General features: G+C 34.0%; 2 protein-coding genes across 6 annotated transcripts; one reads left to right on the forward strand and one right to left on the reverse strand.

Annotated features, from left to right (window-relative positions):
* Positions 1-502: 502 nt before the first annotated feature.
* LOC129795804 (serine/threonine-protein kinase BRSK2) lies at positions 503-20,477 on the forward strand. 5 transcript variants are annotated; one of them, XM_055837291.1, is made up of 12 exons: positions 503-1,311; positions 5,504-5,824; positions 8,458-8,543; positions 10,208-10,915; positions 11,471-11,695; positions 11,780-12,105; positions 16,018-16,191; positions 16,250-16,416; positions 17,011-17,232; positions 17,290-17,418; positions 17,509-17,651; positions 17,893-20,477. In XM_055837291.1, the coding sequence occupies exons 2-12, from the start codon at positions 5,642-5,644 to the stop codon at positions 17,972-17,974; spliced, it is 2,445 nt and encodes an 814-aa protein (XP_055693266.1). In that variant the 5' UTR covers positions 503-1,311; positions 5,504-5,641; the 3' UTR covers positions 17,975-20,477. The 5 variants fall into 5 exon arrangements, with proteins under 5 accessions (XP_055693266.1, XP_055693265.1, XP_055693267.1 ...); XM_055837290.1 differs by having other exon boundaries at positions 509-1,311; positions 17,500-17,651; XM_055837292.1 differs by having other exon boundaries at positions 509-1,311; positions 17,518-17,651.
* Positions 12,626-14,374, reverse strand: LOC129795807 (UNC93-like protein). The gene is made up of 3 exons (XM_055837293.1): positions 13,380-14,374; positions 13,059-13,326; positions 12,626-12,982 (listed from the first exon to the last, which is right to left on the reverse strand). Exons 1-3 carry the CDS (start codon positions 14,274-14,276, stop codon positions 12,711-12,713), a joined length of 1,437 nt encoding a protein of 478 aa, XP_055693268.1. The 5' UTR covers positions 14,277-14,374; the 3' UTR covers positions 12,626-12,710.
* Positions 20,478-20,506: the final 29 nt, after the last annotated feature.

Genomic DNA, 20,506 nt, shown 5'->3' on the forward strand with positions numbered 1-20,506 from the left:
GATCACTGAAGAAAAATTCTAAGATTGATTAAAACGATTAAAACATATTTTTTATTCTCTGTTAAATTCGATACTTATTTCAAATTAAATAATATCGATAAAACAGCTTGTCTTTAGTTTGAATTTAACAGAAAAAATATTTTTTATTCGAATTTTTTAAATATAAAAATAATATTCAATGGATCTACTGGCTCTTCTGGGATTAAATGAAATTTTTGAGAGCCTTGAGGGTGATTAATAAATATTCTGGAAGACCCTATGGGTGTGCTAGAGAGGGCCATACCAATGTAGGGTGATGCCCTCATGAGAAGCACCCTGCTCGGAATTTTCTGGCCAAACAACCCTCGTATGAACGTGGGTGCGAAGTTTGGTGTTTTTTTTTGTATATAGATTGTGTGGTTTCGGAGACATGCGCTGTGGGGTGAAATCAACCCTTTGCGACTCCCCTCTATATTGGTCGTGGTGTTAGTCATCGAACTGTCATTTCTCTTTCCTTCCTCAACGCATTCCTCAACTTTTGAGTCCTCGTCAGTACTGTACTTGAGGTCCTGCAGGACATCGCGAACGCGTATCTTACTCCTTCCGGCATATCACACCATATATTCTTTTTTTTTTAATCTCAAAACTTTCCTCAAATAGCCACAGGGGTGTCTGTGTGGCAAGGAGTGTCTTGAGGATTTTAGGTGGTTTTCATATTGAAAATTGTTGTGTGTGCATTTTGTCCTTCTTTTCTTTTCCGAGACCCCCATTGGCGGTGGTCATTGTGGGAGTCAGTTGATGTGGAGGAAATGAAAGGAGGAAAATTGTGTGAAAATATTTTGTTGAGTTGTGCATAAATTGGTGAAGGGAATTTGTGATGAAATGCAATGAAATTGTGAAGAATTTTCTTGGGAAAATTCAGGGAAAAGCTGCAATCACGGAAGACAACGTTGGGAACACACTGCTAAAATATTGATTTTTCCCCGCAAAAGATGGCGACGGATTTTTCAACGTTCACCATTGACTCAATTTCCTCGTGATTCGCCACACTGTAGAGGTGTCTTCAAAGTATTTTTTTCCTCACTCCCAACTGTGGGTGTTTAGTGGCTATATACATAATTTTCCGTGAAGCTCCAGACCTTCATCCTTAACGCCTGTCTCGCCCTATTGAATCTACCTACATACATAATATCGTGTTGAAGACACTTCCCATATTTAGGCAGTGTTTGTGCATACAACCCCCTTATCCTCGAGGACACATCTTCTGCATTTTTGCCGTCGACAAGCATGGAATTGAGAGGATTTTCACCATTTTCTGCAACTACCAGAAATGTAAGTTTTATCCATTTTCCATGTCGGCTTATTTAAAAAAATAAATAAATCCTCCACTAAAACATTTTCAATGCTTTTCCATATGCACACAGAAATTCAATAATGAATCCCCAACACCCCAATTGAATTACGTGGAAAAAAATATCCCAACCCATCGCTCAACCCTCAAACCGACATGAAAAAAACTTTTAATCGAATTTGGGATAAAAAAAAGTCTCTTAAATATTTTTCCACAGTTCATTGAAAAGCAATTATGCGATTTTCTGTCCATTTCTGGTGCTAAAATCGTGGTTTAAAAGTAAAAAGGTTACACCGATAAACACACCCTCATTGATTTAATTCCACACATTTTCACTCGTTTTGCAATTCCATAGAAACCAAGCTGAGAGACTTTAATATTTAATTTACACCGTTTGAGGTATTTGAGGCTTTAAGAGACCAACGTATTCATTTTCTTTTTTTTTTCATGAAGGATTTGTTCAATTAAAATATTACTAAAAATGTATCTATATAAAAAATGATTTCTTTTTGCAAAATTTCAATTAATTTTTTTTTCACATTACAACAATTTGGTGGGAAACCGCAGAAAGTCATTAAATTTTCTCACAATGAAAGAAAGGTCACGTGTTATGCCCTTTAAAATCTCAGAGGACTTAAGCTACCAAAGCTTATTGGAGAATTGAGATTTCTATGGCCTGATGTTGTGACTTTAACGCCCTTTGGCGAGAAAAAGGTCATAGATGAACAACAAACAATTCCTAGGATTTTTTTCAATTGTTATGATTTAATACTCTTTAAATAATATTCTAAAATAAAAAAGCTTTCTTTTTATTGACATTCTCTTTCGAACAAGTGACGTTTCTTTTCCAACATTTTATTCTAACGTTTGAATTTTAAATTAAAGAATTTTGATGTGTAGAAGAAAAAACTTGAACTACCCAAAGATGTAAGACATTTAAAAATAAAAAAAATTAATTAAACTAAATAATTTTTCAAACATCAAAGAAGTTTTTTCATCGATCTATGAAAAACTTCGTCATTCACAAAACAATTTTAGTTCATTTTGTTTGTTATAATCAAAAAACTTAAGAAATCGCTAAAGAGACTCTCCATTTTCACATTGACTTCAATGTAAAATTGAGTTCTGGTCGGGGCTTCTTTGAGGGTAATAAAATGGCAAACCTTCTTAAAACATTCGTTTCAAAAATTTTGGTTGAGATATAATTTTTCTAGACAATTTTGTAATCAGCCTAGACCCGCAAAAATTTCCAAAATAAATCCCAGAGATAGTTCAAATCTCAAACTTTTATGTTGAATTTATCACGGTATGTTAAATAAATTCTCTTCTATGAAGATTTAAAAAAAATTGAATTGGCAAAGATTAACAGAATTCCCCTCCAAGTGTTGAAGATTATTTATTGGAGGCAACGATGCGTGTTGCATTTGGCTATTAGTTTTTCACAGAATGTTTTTTGCTCAGTTTCAGTAAAAATTGAAAATCCCTTTAGTATTTTCTGAATCTCATTTATATCCTTGCATTAATTTTTTATCGTCTATTTTGTACTTTTTTAAACATCACGTATGTGACAAAATGAATAAAGACCTTTGAACTAAATGATTATATAAACTGATTATATACATTTTTTTTAATTACCAAGAAAATGTAAGCAAATTTTCAATTATTATTTGAATTGGATTTGTTTCCCGGAAAATTTTTCATTTCACATTTTAATTAATCGAAAGTATTCACAATTTTTCTGTTACTTGGAGATTATCCATAAATATTATATCATATCAACAATATTTCGTGTAGGTTGAATTTAATACGCATGGAATGTTATTATTTTTTTCTTTCGTCAATCTCCAAAACAACCTCCTAGCACAGAAATATATATTTTTCTTCCATTTCACAAATTTCTTTCTCGTGCGTTTCTTTTGGAAGATATAATATGTATGTAAAGTTAATCCTGCCATGCTGGTCAACATTTTTTCTGGAATTGTTTGTTATGTATATATTGAGATATTGAGTTTCCGCCTGAAATGATTTCTTACCTCCATGGACAATTTCTCATTGCTATTTTCCCATTATTCTCAATAGTTTCATGAGAATTCCATAAATTGATTGTTCTTTGAACTCAAAACCACCTCAATGGAATGTCTTCATATTGCAAAATTTTTATAAGAGTCATAAACTAAAAGGAATGTCTAGGGCTTCAACCATTTTATGAAACACCCCATCTCACACCTTGCACGCCTTTTGTGTGAATTTTAGGACATATATAAGTTGCGTGATGAAAATTATTGTTTTCTTCATTGTATATAACTTAACAATTATTTTCACCCTTCCTGTAATAAGTACAATGAAGGCGCAATGCTTTTATATTGAAAACTTATTGTGCAGGAAAAATTGCTGGCTGTGCACTGAACTTTCGATTTTTTTTTCTATCCCTTCATGTCTGAGAGTAATAATTTCAAATATTGACATGCAGAGGATGTGAAAAATGTATGTATAGAGCACTTTGCACCTTTAGCCATGTCCTTGACCTATTCCATCGATGTCACAAGCGAGGTTTTTTTTATTTAAATTTTTGCATTCAATTTTAATCAAATACCGACAAGATAGACTGGAGGATGCAGGAAAATTGATGCGAAAATTGATTATTAAGGCCTATCTAAATAGCAATGTTCGCACGTGATCCTGAAATGATAGAGAGAAACTTCGATAAAACGTTTTTTTCCTATTGAACGCTTCTTGTTTGAATAGAGCTTTATTTGGCGCGTTTTATGAGCAGCACTGTGAAAGTTTCAATATAGATAAAAGTGCAATGGATGTGCATACGGGGAGAGATTCCATAAAATGTCCTATATCGCAAAATTGTTTATACATTTTGTAGGTTGCTTTCAATATGCCAAAAGTTTTTTAGAGGACCTACAAGGACTAAGGAAAAAGTTTTCAGACGATGAATTTAAAATATGGCTGCCTAACGTGATTTATTTAAAATGATAATTTTATACTCTTATCACTCTTATGTAGCTATTGCAGATCTAAGGTTTAACTCTTCATTAACCAAAGGACGTTTCAATCCTTTCAATCATATCTATAAGAGCTTGAGAATAGAAAAAATAAATAAAAAAAAACCTTTAAGGATACTAAATTAATTCCAAGAAGTACGAGAATCAGTCTAATGGAGCACTAGAACTTGAAAATTTCGAAACTGATACATAATTCTCTTTGAAATAATGGATTCGATTCTAATAATTTTTTTTTCTTTTCTAACAACTTAAAAGTTTTGTTGTAAGATTTTGAAAACACTTAAAAGAAAAATAAAGAATTTGTTTATTCAGAACAGCCAGAAAGATCTTTAAAGAGCTCTTGTGAAGTAATTTTCCTTCAAAAACCCAATTAAAGAAAGAAAATGTCAAAATTTCATAAGATTTTTCCCAAAATACCAAAAATCTTAAAAATTAACAAATTGTAGAAAAAAAGATTTATATCAGAATCCACCCCAATATTTAAAAAGAAATCCATTACCATAGAACATGTCCTTATATCGTAAGAATTGTAAGTACCTACCTTAAAATAATGTCAGAAATCCTAGGATCAGCCGGGTAAATTTTTTCTACGGTATTATTTTATTTTTTTTACACGATGTATAAAAATCCTTTTACGAATAATATATAATTTTTTACGCGTTAAACATTCAAATAAGAAACTCCTTTAAGTTGTTTTTTTTTTATTATTGAATTTCTAGTATTTCCAGGAGAGCTCTCACGTATATGAATCCTTTTTAGTACCTAAACAAACATAGATCTTTAGACATTGAAGAAAGTTTAGGGATTACCATGAATATATTATTTAAATTTTGCTTATACGATAACAGCTCGTGAGGTTATCAAAATCTCTTTGCGAATTTCTCAATCTTGTCTGCGTGTTATCTTTAAAAACAAATTAGGCACACTCCATGGGAAAGTTTCTTATATACAGGATAACTTTGAAAGTTCTACAGCGAAATGCATTAAATTCCCTATTAGCTGTGAGAACTAAATTAGAGAAACTCCCTGTGCAAGAAAAGGACAATCTCAATGAAACGATGGGAGATGATTTATTTAAAATTTACAACTTTCCATCAATTTTGGGATGAATTTTTATAGCACGTCTCTAAAGTATTGTTTCTTCTGTCCTCCTTTTCAGGCATATTGGTGGAAAAATGCCATAGAGGCCAGAGATTAATGTGGCGGAATTTCTGAGAGTGGCAGCAGGAGGTGATAAAAGGCGACAAGAAGGACTTTTTATAAAAAGGATCCATCGCAGAGTATACGTATAGGCACAATGCAGAAGGAGGGTAATTCCACAGGGGAGAATTACCAATATGTTGGGCCCTATCGCCTAGAGAAGACCCTGGGCAAGGGTCAGACGGGCCTAGTTAAGCTCGGTGTCCACTGTGTACTTGGCAAAAAAGTGGCCATCAAAATAATCAACAGAGAAAAATTGAGCGAATCTGTCCTGATGAAGGTAAAATAATTACTTTTTCCACTCATGTCATATTTTGTAACTTTTAATTTGTTCCACAATGAATTTCATCATTTTCACACACCCACAGCAAATGGAAAATGTAACATTGCTGGAAAAATATGTGGGAGATATTAATTTAGTATGAATTTTATAAGACATAAATTGCAAAAATATGTAAAAATATGATCCCAATATAATCACATGGGATTCCATAGAATTAATTAAAACTTATTCAAACAGTTATGGGGTAAAGCCAGAGGGCTTTTTGCACGTGAAACGTTTAATCATTAAATTAAAACAAAAAAGTATTACATAATAAACCTACTTTATAAAAGAAAACTATGTAGATTTTTTTTTGTAAAGAATCTTATTATAAGGAAGCTATAAAATATGCGTCAAAGTTATAAAGCTTGGAAACGACAGAAAATTAGTATCTACGTATTCTACGTATTACTTATTATAAATAGTTCAGGGAAATATATTTTTTTTACACATAGAGACAAGGAAGGAAGCTATTTAAACTACCTACATACATATAAGTACATGTAAAAATTTTAAAAGTGTCGAAAAGTTAAAAGCTGCATTTCACCATCGCCTCTATAGAGAAAGTACAGAAGAACGATATGATGAAAGAAAGTTGTGCAGTACGGAAAATTTACAAAACTTTCCTATTTAGTATTTCGTTTCATACTTCACTACAAGGAGGCCTTCAAACTTTTAATAAAGATAAATAGGTTTGCTTTAAAATTAATATTCTCTAAATTAATTTAATAAATTATTTAATGTTTCGTACAGCGTATTATAAACCTTATGGACGCCAAAGTGTTAATATCTGACATTTTTTTCTAACTTTGACATTTTTTTTTTAAAGTGTGACATTTTTTGAAAGTTTGAAAAGCTTCTTTTTTTTAAAGAATTTTTATATGTTTTACATTAAAAATAATTTATTTTACCCTATAAAAATAACCTTGAAAAGAAAAATTTAAAGCTGCTAAACACTAAACGCTCAAAAAAGATTATTCACCTGACCAAAATCAGTGATTTTCTGTTTAAAAGTCTTTCACTTTTATTAAAATACGTCCTTTTAATCATGCTTAATAATGCAAAACGCATTTTATTTTGTATTTCCCATATTACCACAAATTATTTCCTAAAATAAATTTATTTTCATTATGTTCAAATTGCAATTTATTTTTCATTAATTAATTCAAGTGCGTTGTACTATTTAATGTACATAGTTCACTTTAATTTTTCCCGAGTTAATGAATTTTATATGAACTCAATTTTGATCATGGGGTTTTTGTTTAGCTTTTCTATAGGTTGATTTATTTTAAAATTAAAATTAAATTCAGTCCATATATAAGACTGGGAGATAGAGTTTCCAATTCTTATTTCAGGAAAGCTCGAAATAACACATTTAACATTTTAGACCTAAATTATTTGAATAATGTGGTTAGTAGAGAATGAAATTTAATTTCAAACGTATTCCAGGAAGTATTTTCTGAAATAAAATTCATTCCGTTGTTGGAATAAAAGCAAAATTTACGAGATATTCATAGAAAGTAAAATCCATTGTATGTTAAATTTTTGCACAGGTATAATTCCTTTTTGACTTTTATTAACCCTTTTAGGTCTGCAATAAATCTAGTGAGTTGATTGAATTAAAAATAATTTTTATGGGTTTCTTTGAGTTGAAGAGACATTTGAGACATTTTTGGCAAAAAATGTAAACTCAAAAATTTACGGTTTTTCGTCCTTCCTGATCCTGTGAGTCCTTGGGGATGTCCAGTTGTGGTCATAAAATGATCAGGGATTGTAAATACTTTGGAATAATTTGGACTCAATATTCATAAAATAACTATATACAAAAGGGAACATTTTCAAAATCGAGCCTTTGGGTCAGCGTATGACCCAATGAACCCTAAAGGGTTCAATTAGCTCCATTAGCATAACATAATATGCAATTAGCGTTATTGTAGGATTTTTCCCAAGATATATTTTGGAATAAAAAAGAAAGAATTTAATTTGAGCCTTTAAAAAATTTAATCAAAATATTTTAAAAGGATCTTAATGCCATTTTATGACTTTATCTCACTCTTCTGGAAAAAAAGGTTAGAGGTCAAATGTAGTTTAAGTTTAAAGCTCTCTTTTATAGTTCCAATAAATACTTTATTATTTACTTTAATAAATACACTGATGGCAAACTTTGGTTTAGTAGTGATGGTCTTCTTTTGCATCCTTCAATCGGATATTTTATAGAACTCAATTAGACCTTTCACTATTGAAGGTTGGGCGATGAATTTTTGAGGACGATACTGTTCCCTGAAGAGAGTACCAGGGTTAATTGGCACATCGCATAATTCATGAGCCTTTTCGTTGTTCTTGAAATATTCTGAGCCGCCTACATTGTGCATTAGAAGTACTTTTGTGAAATTCACAGCCTTGTTTTCTTTTAAGAAAAAAATTATTTTTTTCAACAAGAGATTTGGATTAATTCAATTCAAATGAGCAAAAGGGATCATAACAGAAATCAAGCACATTTTCCCGGAGAAAGAGATTTAAATTCCTCACAAGCTACACCGAGATTTTTGCATATCAATTGAAGATTTTTCTTTCGGCTTCTTTCATTTCAGGTCGAGAGAGAAATTGCCATTATGAAGCTAATCGACCATCCACATGTGCTCGGCCTTTCCGATGTCTACGAGAACAAGAAATACTTGTAAGTTTTATTCTTGTGGGAATTTTCTTTTGCATTTTATACTTTCACTTTCCCACCCACATTGTCACACTGAGCCGATGATAAACCCACCCCCGTATTTACCTTTCTCAACCTCTGTTTGTTTTTCCTTTTACTTTTCACAATTTTCTTTTTTTTTTCAACATTTACTGGTGACACTTTCAATTACATTTTAATCAAATTCAATTGGATTTTTTTTTGAAATACATTGAATATTCATGGCTCATCTCATTGGGGCGGAAGACGGTGGATGAATTAAAATAAACATGGCCTTTGGGTGGGAAGTTTCGGAGGGGGGGGGGTGAAAAGAAAGAAACCAAAAATTGAGAAATGGGACAAAATGTTGATGAATTTGATAATGAGATGAGGATGAGCGCAAAATCGACTGATTTTGGAATTTAATGCAAAATTCTGTCGTCGTTGTGTTGCCGCGTGCGGACTATAAAAAGCCAATGCCCCCCTCCCCGCATGAGGGTTTAAGCAGGGAGAATGAGGTCGATTGAATTTCGAATTCATTGATGTTCATCTTAACTTCCTTCCACGGTTCCACGCAACATGGAGTTTTCACTTCCTCCGGAAAATTCTCTAGCAAAACTTGGAAATGACGTTCTTCCCCAGAAAGCTACCGCATGGGGCGACCAAAAATAGTTTATCGGTATTCTTTCTACAAATTTAATCAATTTCTCATAACAAATTGAGTGGGAGTTTTATATATAGATGCGGATGCTTTTATATGTCTTCCTGGGAAAAATTGTGAGCTAAAAAAAATTTAAGAACTTTGCAGCAGAGTGGTTAAACTTTACATGGTTTGTTGATGAATGATCTTTCTTTTGATGCAAAAATGATTTAAATCATGCTCTTGGGTTTCCTGTGAAAATTTCATTTCAATTGGCTGTTCCCAAGAAAATTCCTGAAAGGAACCAATTTTCCAATTCTCAAACACTTTTAGCTGGGAATCTTTCGAATTTTTTTCTTCAAATCCTTACCAAAACTATCATTTTTTCGTTTATAGTTTTATTTCTGGAATCCAATATTATATTATTCTTTTCTTTGTATATATTTTTCATTCCACTAAAGCTAAAAGTTTATTCTGTTTTTTAAATTCTAATGGCGGATTACAAGTTTGTTTGTATATTTAAATTTTAAATTCCCAACAGTTTTAAACATATGCATTAAAAATAGTCGAATCGATTGAAGCGCCAAGCGTCACGTGCGCCATTTTGCGGTGAATATTTGAACGTTTGATCCTTAATAAGCGTCAGTGACTAAAATCACTAAAATCTGTTAAAATATTGTTTTGTTTCCTATTTTTTAGTAAATAGTAAAGTATACAGCCTTATATCCGCAATACACATTATGTAGTTGCCTAACAATAAAAATAAAGTCCATTCATTTTCAAATTCTTGGCCATGATGAGATACGACCATCGATTTTCCAATTCAGTTCCATTGAATGCTTGCGCAATGCTCGGAATGAATTTAGTTTTATTTGTTGAAATATAAATAATTTAGATATAATAAACTTGAGGAATAAATAATCACATACAAAGAAATCAATTAAATTCTTGAAATTGAGACTATGCGCCAGCAAATAGATGATTTTGAACATTTATGCTCATTCATGTTTTTCTTTTCTTCAATGCAAAGGTACCTCGTGTTGGAGCACGTATCAGGAGGAGAATTATTTGACTATTTGGTCAAAAAGGGCAGACTTACCCCGAAGGAAGCTCGCAAATTCTTCCGGCAGATCATCTCAGCACTGGATTTCTGCCATTCCCATTCAATCTGCCATCGTGATCTCAAACCCGAAAATCTTCTTCTAGATGAGAAGAACAACATAAAAATTGCAGACTTTGGGATGGCGTCTCTCCAGCCGGCAGGTTCAATGCTGGAAACATCCTGTGGATCACCACACTATGCGTGCCCAGAAGTTATTCGTGGCGAAAAGTATGATGGTCGTCGTGCTGATGTCTGGTCGTGCGGTGTCATCCTCTATGCCCTTCTTGTGGGTGCTCTACCCTTTGATGATGATAATTTGCGGCAGCTCCTTGAGAAAGTGAAGCGTGGTGTCTTTCACATTCCGCACTTTGTGCCACCAGACTGCCAGAGTCTCCTGCGGGGGATGATCGAAGTGAATCCCGACAAAAGGCTCACGCTGCAGGAAATTAATCGGCATCCATGGGTAACGGCTGGTGGAAAGGGAGAGCTGGAATTGGAACTACCCATGATGGAGGTAGTCCAGACACACATCATCCCGTCCGCGTCTGCCGTAGATCCGGACGTTCTTAATGCAATTTGCTCGCTGGGGTGCTTCAAGGAAAAGGAGAAACTCATTGCTGAACTTCTTAGTCCCAAGTAAATTTTTTTTTATAAAAATTATTTTGTCTTTGATCAAAAAGCTTGATAGCTTTCATTAGCAGTAACCGGAAATTACATTGTCCTTAAAAACTCAATATTCATGTAAAATTCTCACATCCTGTCATTTTCCAGCTTAATTTCTGCATTTTATGCACATTTCACGATGCGTCCTTTTCCCTATTTTAGACATCCTTAATTTTGCTCCAAATGGTTGCAGGGAAATCAGGAAAATAATTTCAGCCGTGGGAACGCTGAGAATTATATTAAATATCCTGTCGTGGTTGATATTACACATGCTGGTGACTTTTATTGAATTCTCCATGTCTGTAGGTAGTTCATCGGTTGTGGATGGGGGACTGCCACCCTCTGTGAAAATGGAAATTTAGATTGATGCGGAATTGCCACTCAATTATCACACTTTCCTCTTTCTCTTACCATCATCCCCGTGCACCCTTTTAATTGCCAACTTCCGTCCCTTTTGGAATTTTAGCTGCAAATGCGTTGACACAGTTTATGTGCACCATAAAGAAAGAATTTTCTCCGTCATTTTAGTCACAACACGGAAAAGGTGATTTATTTCTTACTTCTGGAGCGGAAAAGACGAAGACCCGCACTGGAGGATGACGAGGAACCAGGGCGCTCCCGCAGTGAAACCAACGATGCTCCGGATCCGCCGAGAAAGAGGCTCGATACATGTCGCATTAACGGACAAAATGTAGCAACTTTTGGGCAAATAAGCGAAGGTTCACCACTAACGCCACGCCGACAGGCTTTCAAGTAAGTTCCTGACACCATTGGCTTCCCGCCAAAATGCATCTTAGCACAAAAAATTATGCCGCCTCTTCGTTCTCTTTCCTCCAGCTTCCGCTCGTACAGCAATGGTAGGAGTCACAATCGGCGGTCGCCATCATCGGCGCCATCGACACGCTCCTCCTCATACCACAGCCCCACGAGAAATCCCGCAGCCCTCAGTTCGGCGAGCCAAACTTCGGGCTCACGCCCTGCCTCACCAGCTCTACAGGCACGGCATTCAACCCATGGGGGTGCAGTCATACCAACTAATCGCAATTCCCTGCAACCACCATCAGCTGCCATCATTTCAGCCGATCAATCGCCCGCACATCATCGTGCCAATTCTGGCCCCACGATCAACATAAGTCTCTTCCCCGATGCAGACGCCAATAGTCGTGAGTTTATATTTTTATTTATTGAAAATTAATTTTAAAAAATATACTTAAGCTAGTTTTACACGGAGTTATATATCGTTGCTTCAATCAGCAATGAACATAAATGCTCAAGAAGTACAAAAGAATCAAATGTATTTATCTCTTAGGGAATATTTCGCTGTTTCATTAAGATATTTAATACATAAGTGGTAAATATGACGATAGATTGAGGAAAAGAAAAACCAATTAGCCATGATGTTAGGCTATGGAGCATTGGCTTTATTCATGTTATTTCACCGTAAACTTTAAATTTTTTGAAAGTAACATTTACCTTGTAATTTGCACATTTTTTGTGCTAAAAAATAATTATCAGATTCTTGATGTTTCTTAATATAGCGTTTATGCGTTAATGAAATGGTTTGTTATGCCTGCTGTGCTCGATAGAATGGAAGAAAGATTGATTTAGATTAGATTTAGATGGCATCTATTACTGAATACTCTTTTAAATCATTTAAAAACTAAAAAAAAATAATCAAAATGATTTTAGATTGAAAGATTAATTTTATTTTTTATAATAATTTGTCTACAAAAGACTAAGATATAGAACATCTACTACCCCTTACTACTCAACCTTCTATAACTTTGTAAACTTCAGCATGAGTAGCCTTAGTTTCATCCAGCTTGTTAGACTCGAAACTCTTGCTACTTTTCACTCTCCATTCAACAACAATCCATCCTACAGTGCCAATTACAAGGAGTCCCAGGGCTGAAATTAATTTAGTACGAGCGCATAGGACGGTAGATAGGGCGTAGGTCACCAGGTATCCGAGAGATTCGAACAGGCGATAGTTGGAGAAGGCAGCTTCCTTATTCTTCTCAAAGATAGCTCCATACATTCCTACAATGAAGAGTAATTTTTCGTTAAAGTTCAGTTAAGTTTAAGAGAAATTTATAAAGGTAATTCTTAAACTCACCATTAATTTGAATCTGCAAAATTGAATCTCCGAGTGCGTAGAGGCAGCAGATGAGGAAGAACATCCATTTCTGATGTGGCGACGGTTGCCAGAGCAGCATAATTAAGTAGCATGCGCTAATGGCTATCAATCCAATGATCAAAATCCAAATTCGACCAAATTTCTTGGTTAAGAATCCAAAGATGAGGGAGAAGAGGGAATTACAGAGGCCAAAGCTGACAAGGATAAATCCAATTTCGCTGATGCCAAGCGTGCAAGAAATAAACGCCTTAGTTATGCTTGAAAAAAGACATAAATCTCTAATGAGCTAATCATGCTTACTTGTGTAAGATCAGCAGCAAAGTTTGCCTGTTCCATTCCTATGAAGGTAGTTAGGGGTACCAGAAGCAATTGATTGGGTTTGCGAAGTTGCCTAAATGTTGCCACGAGTAGTTTGACTGCACTAACCTTCCCACCTCCCCTTTCTTCCCCATACATTGTGGGTGGATCAAGGAGGAAGATCAAGAGGATCACAGCTAAGCAAATGCAAGCAAGGTAGATTCCCATTATGGTGAAGATTTCACGATCAGGTGGACGATGGAGGTTTGCGATGTCTTTGAGTTTGGATGCACAGAAATTTGCACCGCAAAGCGTGTAGTCAGATGCATCGGTTTCGTTGGTATGAGGAGCAGATAGGACGAGACCGGAAATGAGATTACCCCAGAGTTCAGCAGATTGCCAGCAAAGGTAGAAAATCCCAAAAAAGCGAACAATGGCCGCTTCAGGAGGTTGCTGTGTGACCCTAGCATAGATGTAGGCAACTTGTGTGAGGTACGTCGATTGAGCTGCCCACATGGGAGCAGCTCCTAGCCCTGCGAGGCATCCAGCTGGGATTAGGGTGTAGAATTGTGGGTAGAATTGTGACATGATGTAGGGCACGTAGCACAGCATACTCAGGCATAGCGTCCATTTGGCCGTTAGCTTTCGAATTGCAAGGGTGGGAATGAACGCGCAAGAGATGATGATAGCTCCAAAAACTGCACTCAGGGATGTTGTACCCAATCCACCGGCAGCATTAATGGACGACTGAAGACTTCCCGTACCCTGAAATGCTGTAAATTGCAGCAGAAATGCTACAGAAATTACAGCGATATTCTTCAGAATCCGCCATTTGCCCACACTTTCGACATCCTGATCTGCTGGCACATAGTCAGCCACACTTCCTGAATTTATCGTCATTTTTCCGCGTTTTTCCCAAGAAGACCTCAGAAGACATCAAGACAACGAGCACACACGAAAACACGCCAAAAGACTCCAGAATGAGCACGTTTACAGATCACCAAACGCGAACAGAATAATGAATTTTGCTTCTTCTGGATCTTTTTATACCCAAATCGTGAGCACGTGTTGTCTGGTGCTCTAAAGCAAATAGCAAATTGTAGAGAAGAAATTATATATCTCGATAATTAGTGTAAATTACCTGAAAACATATCATGAATTTGCGAGAAATTTTTGCAGGTGAACTATTTCAATTTTCAATTAGCAAGAAAATTACAAATCTCGGTGGAAAATTTACTGAGTGTTCTAACGAATAAAGCATACATGTAGCGTGGGAGGAAGCAAATTGGTGTGAACAAAAATTAATAAACCGAAGCATCTTACTGTATGACCTCGCAGGATAAAATGAAATTGTGGCCAAAGTGACCAATTTCGTTCTCCATGTGTATAAAATCGTCTTAAACTTCAAAAAATCTTTTAGGAAATAAACTTTTTTAGAATTTTTCTTCAGTTGAGGAAAAGTTCATAAAAGTGTCTATAAGTAGAACGATAATGCAACAAATTTAATACTGATTTATTTAAGATCTGAATTTGACTACGACGATGATGAGTAAAATCCTTCAAGTGTTAAAAATTGGAAAAATAATTGTCTCTGCATTTTAAAAAATCAACGAATAAAAATAGGATTCACATTGCCATCATGATAAAAAAAAAAGAAAAATCAAATATTCTCTCTTAGAGAAGATAAAAAAAACCCATTAACTCCATTAAGTAATTATTTATATTTTATAATAGATTCAAAATTCATTATCTCAATTTTCCGGGGATATTTTTCCTGGAAAGCTTCATTACATATTCCCGTTTTACCATTAATTTTGAAGATGGTTTAATAAATTATTCAGATTGCTTCCCGGAGTGAAACCTGGAAATTCCAAGAAGAATTTCTGCACAAATAGCATGTCTGGCCAATGATGATGTTGTTTTGCTTGCATTTCAATGCTCAATGTCGAAGGACAGCTTACGATGAAATCATATTATGCTTCCACTCATGCTGAAATAACACGTGAAATCCAATAAATCCATCGCAAACCAAAATCAATCCTCGAGTGAAATTGTGAAAGGTCACGATGCCCCTCAGGATGTTACATTTCATGGAATATTGTAAAATGGCTTTAAATGTTTGTTCATCTAATATAAATTCAGTCCAATTAATGAAAGTTTGTGGCAATATGCATGAATGATATTACTTGTACTAATTTACGGATTAGCTTTGCTATTTGTGGGAAGCTTTATGCAACTATTGCAAAATGATTTATAAATGAAACAGAACTTTATCCACTTCATTGCACTGAAACTCCACCAGGAACAGACAGAACATAATTCATTCACCAATTAAATCATAGAAAATCCTTACCTGGTAATATCGAAGAATTATAAGAATTAATTCTTCCTAATTGGTTGATAAAAACGATAAGAGTTTTCAGTTAAAATCCGTTAAATTCCTTGCAACTCCGTCTTTTCCCTGGGTGAAGCTTTGGTGTAAAATTATTTTGAAGGGATTACAAACTTTCATTTGAAGCATAAAGCAAACATAAAAATTCTTCAAATTCCTTAAATAGATATTTAATCCATCCTCCAACATTCTTTACAAACTTTCATGCTTTTCAATGAGGTACCTTTTTTTTTAATTTCTCTCTTGCAGTACAACTTTCCGTAATGACACCACCTGGATCACCCCATTTGAGTGGAGGACCTCCACCACTTATGACGGGATCCACGTGCGCCTCAACTGCAGGTCAATTGTGGAAGAATCGTCTGACAAACATCAAGAACAGCTTTTTAGGTAGTCCTCGTTTCCACAGACGGAAACTTCAAGGTAATCCAAAGATAAATCCTTTGTTGAGCAATTTTTGAAAAAGTTTCTTTTTCTGCAGTGTCTTCAGATGAAGTCCACTTGACACCTGATTCATCACCTGAACTGACGAAGCGTTCATGGTTTGGGAATTTGATGACAACGGAGAAGGATGAAACGTTTACGGTGCTCGTGAAGGGAAAGCCTTTGGCTACGGTTAAAGCTCATCTCATTCATGCATTCCTTTCTGTAAGTTTGAAAAACATTTTCTTGCTTTTTAATTTTTTTAGTTGGTATTTATATTGATTTTTGTTGATGAATTTGAGCCAAAATCTGAGCGCTAAAAAAAGCTAGTCATGACAAGGATTTTTTTAAATACAATTTCCGCCATTTTTTCTGAGGAAAATTTATTTATGAATTGGGAATGTTTCCAGATTTTTCATCGTATTAAATACTTTTCCATAGTTAACCTCTTGGAATTACACAAAATGGCGGCCCAGCTCACCAAGCCGCCATTTTAATTTAATATTTATGCGTTGTTTGAAACATAAAATATGGCATGAAGATAAGGATATTTATTTACTGCAGTTCGGATATTTACTTGTTTTTTGAGCAGGAATAGTCTTTATTGAAACATGGAGGCGTCTGCTTCAATCGAATGTCTTAATTCTTGTTTCAATCAGGGTTTCAAATAATCCAACATGGAGGCGCTAAGTAAAACCAAGCGTCTCAATTTTTATTTTTAGCTAAACTTTTAAGAAAAATTTTATCTTTGATTATCTGCTGAAAATACTGTTAAATAACAAATTATTTAATTACAATTTCTTTCATATTCTTTTGCAGATGGCTGAATTGTCGCACAGCGTGATATCACCAATGTCCTTTCGTGTGGAATACAAGCGCAATGGCACAGGTCCAGCCATGTTTCAGCGTCATGTTCGCTTCCAAGTGGACATAAGTGCAATATGCAAGCAGGGAGATGTTGCCGATATGCTCTTTGCAATCACTTTCACCCTACTTTCAGGCAATATCCGTCGTTTCCGGCGAATATGTGAACATATTCAGGTATTTTGTTCTGTCTTTCCCGACAAACACAACATGAATCACCAGTTGAAATCTCAGTCCCAGGTTTGCTCAAAACGGTTCCCCATGCCAAGTAGTCCTCCGGGACCGTCGACTGTCTCCCAAGCTGTCTCCGAAAGTTCCTCATGCGGATCAGATTCCAGTGAAAGGTTGTGCTACAAGCGACAGGTGAGTTTCAACATTATCCAATATTGCTTTTTTTGTATTTTGGTGTTGGAAGAAAAAAATGGTTGCACTTCACGTGGTAAGGTGATAAAGTTCTTGCAGATTGAAAATGAACTGGAAAATGAGACTATATTCGACATGAAATCATCTACGGGACGTAGATCATCTGCTAGTACTAACAACAACAATACAACAACACCATGTGATCCAGGGAGTCCGAAAACCGTCAGATCAAAGTGAGTTAAATGCAGATTTTCTTTTAAATTCTCAAAATGATTTAAAAAAATTTAATTTTTAATTTTTTTTGGCAATAAAAGATGAAATTATGAATTAAGTTCACTTCGGAAATAATTCGTTTCTTTTCGTACATTCCTCGTGTTGGATTTTACGTCAAAATTCAATTTTTAAATCTGACACACAAAATTTAACGCCTTTGTTACTTTTTTTACATTTCATTGTAAATTTCCTTTTCAACAGTTCTGAATCATCGGATCACGAACGTTTGCGTGATCGTGCCGAGGAACGCCCTACGACGATGTCAGGAAGTGCAATCGCCTGAGAATTATTTCTCTGATTTAGTTGCCGATTAAATAGGATTTTACTCAAGACATCATCACCATCAGCAACGACACATTCATCGCAAGACATCATCAATCCCACATCAACTGCATGCTGCTCATCGGACATCCTCCGGATGACCATTTTTGCTTTGGTCCCCGTTTCCGCAATTGCAGCCCTCCTCTTTTGCAAGCATACCACCTCCAATAGGGATTTGTGAGAAGGCAAAAAAAAGAAAATAATGAAAAAAGCCGCGACTTTTTGCTGCATGAAGAATCGCGTTTTGGTGAGATGAATCTTCTTTAATCGGAGAATTTTTTGGAAAAACTAAATCAGAGAATATTCGTGTAAAACACAGAGAAAATTATCAAAAAAACTTAATAAATAATAATAAATTGGAAAGGAGAAAATAAAATATAACATTAAAAGAAAATTATAGGAAAAGTGTGTGAAAAACTGATATATTAGATGCCGCTAAAATTGTTAATTAGCAACTTTTGAAAGTTTTTTTTAATTGAAAAGTATTTTCAAAACAAAATTGACAAAATAATCAGAATAATCTGGAAGAAATTCAAAAGAAAATTGATTTTGCAGAGAAGATTTTGTCGGCTTCGAAAGAAATTCCTGCGCAAAATTTTCCTAAACCTAAGAAAAACTCCCTCAATTATTTATGGTTCCTATTTATATTTGTTTATTTTAATCATACCATCAACCAACAGAAACATAAGATTAAACCCAAAAGCTCCCAGCTAAACTCATTTAACCACAACTCAAATCATTCTCAAAGAAAAAACTATTATAATAAAGCAAATTGCTTTCTAAAGAAAGCTAACAACAGAAGAAAAAATATTAATATTAAACAAAAATAATTCAAGTTTATAAAATGGCAAAAAAAGTTAAGAATAGACAAAATACAAGCTTCAATCAAAATGTCTTATTTTTAACCACCAAGCGACCTAAGAATCAGAATTAAATCTACTTGCTATAATAAATATTGTACGTAATTAGGAGACAATTGAATCATGGAAAGGAATAATGTAAATTTTAAGTAAAATTATTAAAAAGGAAAATTAAATCTGACAAATGGAAAAGAGAAAATTAAATTGAAGGACTATAATCTCGAGGAAGCAGAAAGCAAAACAATTTGTGGCAATTGTGGTTGAAGAAATTTCCCATTTAAGCATTGAGCTACTAATACGCTTTGACTTTTCAACAAAGGAGTTTATTCATTTTTGTCTGGAAAACCACCTTATTTGAAGAAGCCATCGGGATAGCTGTATTAATTAAAAGGGAATTATAAAGAGAACAAGAAATCGCAAAAGAAACTTTCAAAGAGGGATCAGATGGAAAAAAAATTGTCAATTTTTTGCTCAAAAATGTAAACAGTGACGTCACCATTTGATATTCCTAACAAATTATTTTATAAAAATAAGAATGACTTTGCGTTTTTTGCTTTTAAAAATATTTCACAAATGAATCCTTTTTGTTTAAGTTTCTAAATTTCAGACAATCGCAAAAAGCGTTATAAATTTCACATCAATTGCCACAAACTTGTTAAACACGTAAAAAAGGAAAATAATAAATAAATTCCCAATTGCGTCCAGCTTTTTACCATCGTAAAAAATATTTTTATTTTAGCAGAGATTTGATGAAGCAAGAATTAAAAATTAAAATTGCAGGGCATGGCACGGTTGCAGCAATTTATTAAAACTAAAATGAAAACAAAATGAAATTGTAAAAAAAGGAATATCATTAAATAGTTAAAGGACATTAAGTAGATAATAAATTTATTGTTAATCAACAAGTTAATCAAGTGATTGATAAAAAAAAGCAAAGTCACAAATTGACTTCTTTCTTGCTTAATATTTTAAGCAGTGAGTGATGGAAAGTTCATAAGAAAGAAAGGAATGGAGAAAGTCTTAATTAATTTTCATGCATGCCAATGGAATCATCTTCTAATTAATCAACAGAATTCTGAGAAAAAAAAAAGATCATGAAAAACTCATTCTTCAAATAAACATTGAACTTTTACCTTTCAACCTTAAAATGAGGGTTTCATCACCACTCCACTTTAGAGAAGTGAGTTGAAATGCAAGAAAAATCACTGAGAAAAAAATTTCCAAAAAATGGAAAAAAAAACTTTATATAAACTAAAATGCCTCACGTTTTAATGTTATTTAAAACCCTTTAAAGAAAACATTCTAACTCATCGCCATTTTAAGAATTATTCGTTTTTTTTTTCAACTCCTTTTCCCTCTAGAGCTTTCTTTTCTCTCAACGCGCTCTCCTAATATCTCTCAAAAAAATGCAATACCTACATAAAATATCATGAAACTGAAAATAAAAAAAAATATTTAAAATAATAAATTATAATAACCCATGAAAAAAGAAAGGTAATAAAAAAACATACTGTGTAACGTATAAAGAAAAGTGAAAATATTTTTGCTAAAATATGAGATGGAAAAGAGACAGAAGTAATAAATAAAATCATAAATAATGCTAAATCTCTATTATTTTGCTACCTATCTAAAAA

Source organism: Lutzomyia longipalpis, chromosome 4 (genome assembly GCF_024334085.1).
Source record: "Lutzomyia longipalpis isolate SR_M1_2022 chromosome 4, ASM2433408v1".
Classification (NCBI taxonomy): Eukaryota; Metazoa; Arthropoda; class Insecta; order Diptera; family Psychodidae; genus Lutzomyia; species Lutzomyia longipalpis.